The following is an 8,305-nucleotide window of genomic DNA, read 5'->3' as shown; positions in this document are numbered from 1 at the left end:
GTCACATCTTGCAGAAAGCTTTCAGAACAACAGAGGGATCAAATTGCTCAAAGGTATCAGTCAGAACCAGGATGGAAAATAATTAATCATACCATAGGACTCAGTGAAAACAGTCATTGAGTGGAGAAGATGTGACATAAGTGACATTACCAAGAACTGACTGTCTCGACTTTTTGATAAAAAGATAAGGAGAAAACCAGTCAGGGAGGCTGCAAACAGGCCAACTTCATCATTGAAGAAGCTGAATTTCTTTTCTGCTAAGTACCGGTTTGAGACGATAATCGCTCACCTTCTTTGGCCTACGGTGTCGGGTGGTAAGAGGGAAGACTTATCTTACAAAGAAAGTCATCCAAGACCGACGCCTACAGGAAAATGGGTAGGTAAATGCGCGTTACTAATCACCACTCTCATCTACACCATCAGGAAAAAAACCAAAAAGAACAACACAAATGTGAGGTAAACATGTGTGAAATAATTTAATAAATAAAACTTCCAGGGTGAATGTAAACATTTGACATGTATTGTGATATCAAACAAAAGCCGTTTTGCCTCCCCTATGAAACACGCACGTGAAATTAACATGACCTTCACAGAGCCTCATACAAGTGCATTATACTAAGGCATAGAGTAAATATGGTGCATCTCAACAATACAGCTGGAATTGATCAAAATGATAGATGAACACGTGGCACTAATGAGAAAGCTGGCTGGCATGCACGTTCCCAAAACTTTGCACCTACGTGAAATAGTAGCAAGCGCACTTTCACCTAAATACTTATGACTACGTAATCTCTCTTCCGAGTAGAAGCCTGAAACTTCAAAAACGGAATTTGACTTTAGGATCTTTATCATAGCAGATGACTGCATGGAGTTTCCAACCAATACAACAGTTGCCGTCGGTCATCCGAACATACAGATCCGGTTCAAAGTTTTCGCATATTTTCACATCTACTACTGAAAAATGTTAGGCTGAGCTATTTGGAACTGTTCTTTTTCAGTGACACAGTCTTTGCAGAACTAACTTGGAATTTCGGACTTTAATGAAAAGGATCTGCTGCGGCAGAAAAAGAACAATAGCCATGCCCTGTAAGCAGCCTAGATTTATCTCCCGTTGGGACGCAGAGCTCCAATAAGAGGGGCCACTGCTGTTGAAATGCATTTCCAAGATACAGTATTATGTGAAGCCGGGGATCCTATTGACTATAATACTCCAAATAGCTCTTCAGCCGCATCACATTTAAACCTGTGTCAGTGTACTCAGATCTTTGTCTTTTTTGTTTGTTTTAAATAAGGATCATCAGTTTATACGAGAGGCTTCTTCTCTTGACATCGGTATGTCTTCACTGCTGAGGGGACTCGACAGCCGCCTCTGCTTTTGCAGACCTTTTCCTGTCAGGGGGTGATACCAGATAAGCGTTAGTGGCGCTCTATCAGGAAGGCGGCTTCTCAGAACGGAGATTATATCCTGATGTCACCGCAAATGGTGCAATGTATTCATTAGGTCAACACCGGGTCAAATTGAAATCGCAATACTCATCATTGTTACATCGATTTCTATCTAATGTACATATCTAATAAAAAGACTATTAGTTACGACCTTCGATGAATCCCAACTAACGTTCTCGTAAGCTTTACTTGTGGTCTGTGTTGTGTTTACCTGCGACCAGTCTTGGGCCGGCCACTCTTGCTACTTTTCGAGGTTTTGGGCCTCTCAAGCCTCATCAGTGACTGTTGCATGCTCTCCTCTGTGTAGGCCAAATACACATAGGACAGGTCCACCTCGAAAGGCTGCAGGATGAGAGTCAAGCACGGTGTTGAGAGGAAAAAAAACAAAAGAGATCAAATATGTGTCAATTGGACGAGAACAAGTGGAGCAGAAAAGACTTACGTCTTTTTCTTTTTTGCCTGGAGCGGGTGTTTGTTTTCTCATGTTGTTGCCAGTGAAAGCGACACATTTCTGACACGAGAAAATATCAATTATAGACAATTTGGATCTTGAGGACCATCCTGATTCACTTCATCAAATAAAAAAACGGTGAGTCTCAGCTCCATAGTCAAGTTAGCAAAACAAAACAATTACCAGCTGCCATTCTCCAATGTCTTCATTCCAGTGCACATAGTTCTCAATCATCTCCTACACAGGGAGGGAAAATGCCAAAGTTACACATAGTTGGTTACAGAGAATGATCTTTATTCACTACTTGACTGGATGGATCTCTCTCGCGTTGGCAGTTTACAGGGAACTTTTTATAAAAATTACCACTCACAGCAAGGAATGAAAAAAAAAAAAAGTGTGAGCAATGTTTCTAGCAAGGGAAAGAATAGCAATGGCATCAACATACACTCTTCTTCTTCTTACAAGTTCAGTTTACATTTCTAGCAAAAAAAGTACTGGCAAACAACTCGCAAGTTAGATTTACAACAAAATAGAGCCATTCTTTGGCTGTCTGCTCTGAGCAGGTGGTGAAGTCACTTTAACTTTACGTTTTTCATGGACAGAGTTGATTCAAGCTCTCAGCATGTATGAAACAAAATTATGATAATAAATAGACAAAGACCTGATATTCTTGAGGAATAAAGTTGTCTATGATCAACATTTGGAGTCGCAGCTCCCGGCTCAGCTGGCGAATGTTCTCCAGGAGGCCCTCAATCTCTCTGTGATGTTCTTGTTGCAAATCTGCCAACTGGAGTCGGAAGGAGAAGACTCAATGTGAAGGGTCACATGGCATATTCAAGCAAATTCCAATTAGTGCCTGCAAAGCATTTGGTGCGAGCACAATTCAACTGATTCTCACAAAAATTGAGGAGCAATGTGGCATCAGACTTGTGAAATGGCACATTGCTGCCACCTGCAGGGTGTTCAACCTTGAAGGTCCGCAGATGCTCCTTTCAAAATCTAACTCAACTCATGCTAAATATACATCACCACCAGAGTCACTTACCTCTGACTTGGCAGCCATCAACATAGTCCAGACTTTTTTCAGTTTCTTGGTCTTTCCTTGGGCCTCCTCCTGAAGGCTTGTGTACTTCTCCTCAATGTCCAAGCGTTCTTGCTGTTTTGGAAATACACAGATGCAGATTGACACGGATACACATGGGTACAGTGGTACAGTAGGAAGAGTTTGACAAGCCATTTTAAGCCGGCTCTCTCCATATATTGTGCTGCAATGTGCTTGTATCATTTCATACAGGCTTAAAATGTTTTATATGCTAAGCAGGTACAGGGCTATGGTGTATTCTTAAATCACAGATTTCACTTATTGTAGGGGTGGTCTGAAATGTAACCCCCACAATGAATTACAGTCTTAAAAAACAAACAATCAGTTAAACAAACAAACAAACAAACATTTCCCATGCTTTGCGTTTACCTCCTTTTCCTCCAGTTCTTTGCGAAGGCGCTCCGCCCTCCGTCGGCGTTCCTCCAACTCACTGTTGGACTCCTCGAGAAGCTTCTCCTGTTCTTCAGCCTTTGCCAGGAGGTCGACACCCCCTACAATTACCTTCTTCTCCAAGGCTGACAATTTCTCACGCAGAAGATGATGCTCCTGTCTATGAGTGATAATATGAGCATATGTGGTGAGAAATATGATTTTTTTTTAAAACTTCTAAAACAATAACACAGAAACAGGCTCCAACAATAAGGTGCCCTCCAAAACTGTTACGTTAGACACAAAAAGTCCCCCCAAAAAACTGATGTGCATTCTGAAAGACAAATTGATTTTAAAGTATGTGAAGACATGTTGCTATCCTTCTGGTGTACTCACTGAGCTTTAAGAAGATCCTTCTCCCTCTTCTCCAGCTCAGCTTTTGCCTTGTTCCTCTCCTCCTCCTCCATGTCCAACTTCGCCTCCAAAGCCTTTCTCTCTTCTTCAATCTTAGCCTGCATCTCCACCATCTTTTCTGGTGAAACCTTCTTTTTCCCTGAAATAACAATGTAATATCTCAATGACACAATGGTTACAAACCACAGATGGAATTGAATCTTGGACAGATATGTCAGCTGTGGCTTAGCAACAACCTACTTGAAAATAACCTCAAGAATATGTCATATGTTTTCGTTAAAGGCAAAACATTTGCTACAGGACAGATGGACCATGAATATTCTTACACCGACCTCTTTCTCCTTGGAGGAAGAAGAGTTGTAAAGACACAGGCAAAAGGAGGAGAAAGAACACACAAATGTTAGACAAATACCAATACAGCAAAGACAAAGAAAATAAGAACACTTAACACAGGTCAATGAATGAAAAATGGTACAGGTGAAGGCTTGAAGGAGTAGAATAAAGCTGAGCCATGAGCTGAATGTGGTCATTTACAAATGAACTAAATCTAACATTCATCAACTTCAGCAATAATTGGATGTGAGGTGTGTCATATGCATTTTGCCACCAGCATAGTGGTGGAATAGAAAAAAAAATCCTGAGAAAACTTCTGTCAAATTAATGCATCATGAAAGCAGTTCACAAAATTAAATTTACTCTCTACAGATTCAACGCCTTGTAATTGTTACCTCTTCGTCTCCTGCGTCCTTGTCCCGCGTCCCCTCCTTCTTCGTCCCCTTCATCGGGCTCGTCTGAGCCGCTGCCCTCCGAGCCGGAGATCTCCTCACCTGGGACCGTCGTCAAGGCATTACGGAACAGTATAAGGTCACAAAGACTGTACGACATAAGAAGAGTGTGCTCAGCTCAAGTGGGGTCGGGAAGAAACTTTTTACCCTCCTCGAGTTTCTTCTTCAGATCCTCAATTTCCTTCTGAAATTTGCGCAGTAGAGCTTCCTTGGGGTCCTCGTTGATTCTGGCCTTATTCTTGATGTTCTTGGCTCTGTTAGCATAGCGCAGAGTACTGATGGTCTCGTCGTAGTTGTAGTCCGCGGGGCCTATGTTTGCACACTGGTCGGCGACAAGCCAAAACGTCAGCACGCTGAAGTCTCGCCAATTCTCGTAAAATATCTCCTTTGTTTGTCCTTACCATCAAGGTCTTGGAGTTCCCTCCAAGGGAGTCCTGCAGCAGGCGGGTAAGTTTGGAGTTCCTGTAGGGCACATGGGTGCTCTTGCCATCCACCAGGGCGGAGATGACGTTACCCAAAGTGGAGAGTGACAGATTGATCTTTGTGGCCTCCTTCAGGCGCTGGCCTGTGGCCCCCGTTTTACCCTGTCTTTCTGAACCCTGTGAGGGGGGTACACATGTCAAATTAATAGTAAGAATCAGGCCATGTCCACAATCAAAACTTTTAGCCATGGTAAAGGCTAAACTTGATGCAGTGTTTTCCTTAACTGCCAAATTCTGTCCACGTGATGTTAAAAAATAACTCCTTCACACATTTTCCTGCTAGACACTCTAGTAAATGTATTTTTACCCCAGTATTGTGACTAGACGTTTAGTTTTGACCACAGAGAAGGAAAAAAATATCTACACGTGGATCATAACCATTGATAAGTTACTGTGATGGTCATTTCTGTTTGTGGAAGTGATATAGCTGATGTTTGACATACTGCAAGATCGACAAGATGAAGCTTTCCCATGCGCACGTGCTGATTTCCATCTACGCCCTTCTCGCTGCACTCGATGGTGATGGTGAAGATGGCGTGTGAGCGAGAGCTGTGCTCATTCATATTTGTGGCACCAACAGAGCCTATTGAGAGAAAAATGCAGAAAAAAAGTGGTTGGATCAAAACAATGATGAAGCTACACACAAACAACTATTGTATGTGACTTAAGAGGCTACTCAGTGTTGTGCAAAGTACAGGCTTGTCGTTAAAGCCTCTTTAGAGTCACTTTGAGTTCCTTGTTATTTGCAGGGTGCGGTTGCCACTTCACTCTATTGAAATTCTTTGCAAACAGATTAATACTTAAATTGGAATAAGTGGTTGTTAATTCTCTTCTTACGGTTTTTGTTGCCCAAAGTCATGATTCTGTCCATGTCGTCAGCATTGTTCGCCACATATCCAGAAAGATCTTTGATATACACGCCAACATCTGGTCTTTCTTTAACCTAATAGAAAGAAAAGAAAAAAACACTTTATGATGCGCAAGAATGATTGATTCCCTTAGACGCCAATCTACAAATGAAGCAGTCTTTTTTTGCAGCTGCTTCAAGATTAATCACTGAATCAACACTATTTTTGGTTACAGATATGATACCTCCAGTCTCTGCGTCTGGTCCTTGGCCAACAAGTCACGCACTTCTTCATTATAAATCTCCAGGTATGATACATGAACCAGAAACCTGTCGAGGTGTATAACAGTCTTTGACTCATCAAAATATTAGTTGCTCCAATATAATTGATAATTTTTCAAGCAACACAATGTTCAGATGCATTGTGCAAAAAAAACAAAACAAACAACACATGGCATGAATGTTTCAGGTGCAAATTTAACATTTTAATGAGATTTTAGATTGTATAGACAATGAAATGGAGTAATATAAATGTATAAATGGGCCAATGTTGATAATGAGGAAAAGATTTGCCTCAAATCTGTCATTTTGACATACCTAGTGTCTCCCTCTGCTTTGGCAATGTGACCAAATATATGTGCAAAGGAATTGGGGATTATCCCTCGGAGTTCTGGCACTGCTCGTACACCTTCCATGGTGAAGGTCTTACCGGTTCCAGTTTGGCCATAGGCAAAGATGGTACCTGAAATAAACAGACGCACATAGACAATCACACTAAGATTCAATATGGGTTGCAAAATGTAACACATCATAATGGCTATTGAAGTCTGACTGATACACATAAAATGGGTTTTGCAATGATTGAAGCAGGATCTCTTTGTAGATGTGCTGGACCTACATGACCTAGAACTTTTGACACATCTTGTGTACTTTAGTGTTGTAAAATAAGATTATATACATGTAAAGTAGGGGGTTTGGCTCAATAAAGGCTGGGAAATGATGGTTTATGATTCATGACGATCTATTAAAACATCATTCAGCTTTATGTGGACCAGACTGTGGAGGGCTACCTAATAAAGTGTCTAGTGAGTGTATATGAATCCACACAGGCTATTAAGCAAAACATTATCATATAATACTACTATATTATTAATACCATTGTATCCTGCCAGCACCGAGTCAACGATGGGCCGGGCAGTGAGGTTGTAGACATCAAGCTGTTTGCTTTCTGGTCCAAACACCGTGTCAAAGGTGAATGTTTTGGGAGGCTCCTGCTGAGTGTCCAGCTTGTTGACCGTGATGGTACCGCGGAACTCGTCCACGGAGACGGCCAGCTTGTGGCACATCGCAGTCTCTTTCTGGTTGAGCGGACGACATCGTACCACCACCTTGACGTTATCGCTCACCTCCGGCTTTTCAACCTTATTGCTCTGCAAGATATCACGGTTGGTCATTGCACGACAGGTAGACACAGTCATAACATTACAGTGGAAAACTGAAAGGGATTGAATTGATTAATAACGCCATAAGACTCTTGAGTATTTATTAGCACTAGTTTCTGTTAGTTGGCGCTTGGTTGCTAAGGATGACGAAACGCAAACAATACAGATTACAGATGACATCAACGGTGAGAAAAAATGAGAAATATTTCCAGTGACTAAACACATTCGTTGAAACGGACAACGACAAAGCGCAAAGTGCACATTTTCCCAACATTCTGGTTAACGGCGAGTGAGCTAACAGGCTAACCGGTTAGCATCACATCTTTGGGATCGGAGGAAGGGAGGAACCCTTGGCAAACAAAACACAAAATACAAATGGGCGGAGCGACTTACCGGCATGGTAAAACAGCAGGGAAGTAGTTAGAGTATACGTGCAATGACCGCTGTTTGTATAATTGTGTCCGTTGAGCATTAGACTGGTTATTTTAAGAATGTAAAAGCCATTGTGAAATCTATAACATCAGCCTCACGTTCCGTAGCTCGGCTAAGACTGTGCGTTGTGCGCATGCGTCACCGGCTGGGGGGACGACTCGGAGGAATTTCTCCTAGTTTTTATAAGGTGACATGTGGACATTTATTCATGAAATTAAACGCAAAAAAGGCGTCTGCAACCGAAAAGCTATACTAAATCTGGTATGTTTTCTGTCGTACAGAAATAAGTCCAAGTTTCCAAATACAAAAACAAACCCTCACCTGTTTCATCACTGCGGGTGTCAAATGTCTGGACTTGAAGCATCAAAGCTAAAAAAAAAAATACATACTGTATAACTTTTCCTCAGTTTCAATCATCTTAGTTTGATACGTGAATAGCTGAAAGGATGACAAACCTTCGTACGTCTTCGACTATCACCACGGCGACGGACAAAACTAGATCCGTCATGCAGAAACAGGTCACATTGATGGAGCA

The 8,305-nt window shown here is 41.8% G+C and overlaps 1 protein-coding gene across 3 annotated transcripts; it reads right to left on the bottom strand.

The window, feature by feature from the left end:
• Positions 1-452: 452 nt before the first annotated feature.
• Positions 453-8,126, bottom strand: kif3a (kinesin family member 3A). Of its 3 annotated transcripts, none has more exons than XM_085905624.1 (17): positions 8,092-8,126; positions 7,053-7,326; positions 6,494-6,638; positions 6,142-6,226; positions 5,887-5,992; positions 5,493-5,632; positions 4,969-5,166; positions 4,715-4,889; positions 4,511-4,609; positions 3,765-3,921; positions 3,369-3,549; positions 2,943-3,053; positions 2,559-2,684; positions 2,081-2,134; positions 1,889-1,957; positions 1,658-1,788; positions 453-1,389 (listed from the first exon to the last, which is right to left on the bottom strand). In XM_085905624.1, exons 1-17 carry the CDS (start codon positions 8,098-8,100, stop codon positions 1,341-1,343), a joined length of 2,109 nt encoding a protein of 702 aa, XP_085761750.1. In that variant the 5' UTR covers positions 8,101-8,126; the 3' UTR covers positions 453-1,340. The 3 variants fall into 3 exon arrangements, with proteins under 3 accessions (XP_085761750.1, XP_085761751.1, XP_085761749.1); XM_085905625.1 differs by lacking the exon at positions 8,092-8,126 and adding an exon at positions 7,732-7,972; XM_085905623.1 differs by lacking the exon at positions 8,092-8,126 and having other exon boundaries at positions 7,053-7,662.
• Positions 8,127-8,305: the final 179 nt, after the last annotated feature.

Source organism: Syngnathus leptorhynchus, chromosome 2, assembly GCF_054491065.1.
Source record: "Syngnathus leptorhynchus isolate UIUO chromosome 2, UIUO_Slep, whole genome shotgun sequence".
Classification (NCBI taxonomy): Eukaryota; Metazoa; Chordata; class Actinopteri; order Syngnathiformes; family Syngnathidae; genus Syngnathus; species Syngnathus leptorhynchus.
This window is presented reverse-complemented; position numbering and strand designations above follow the sequence as displayed.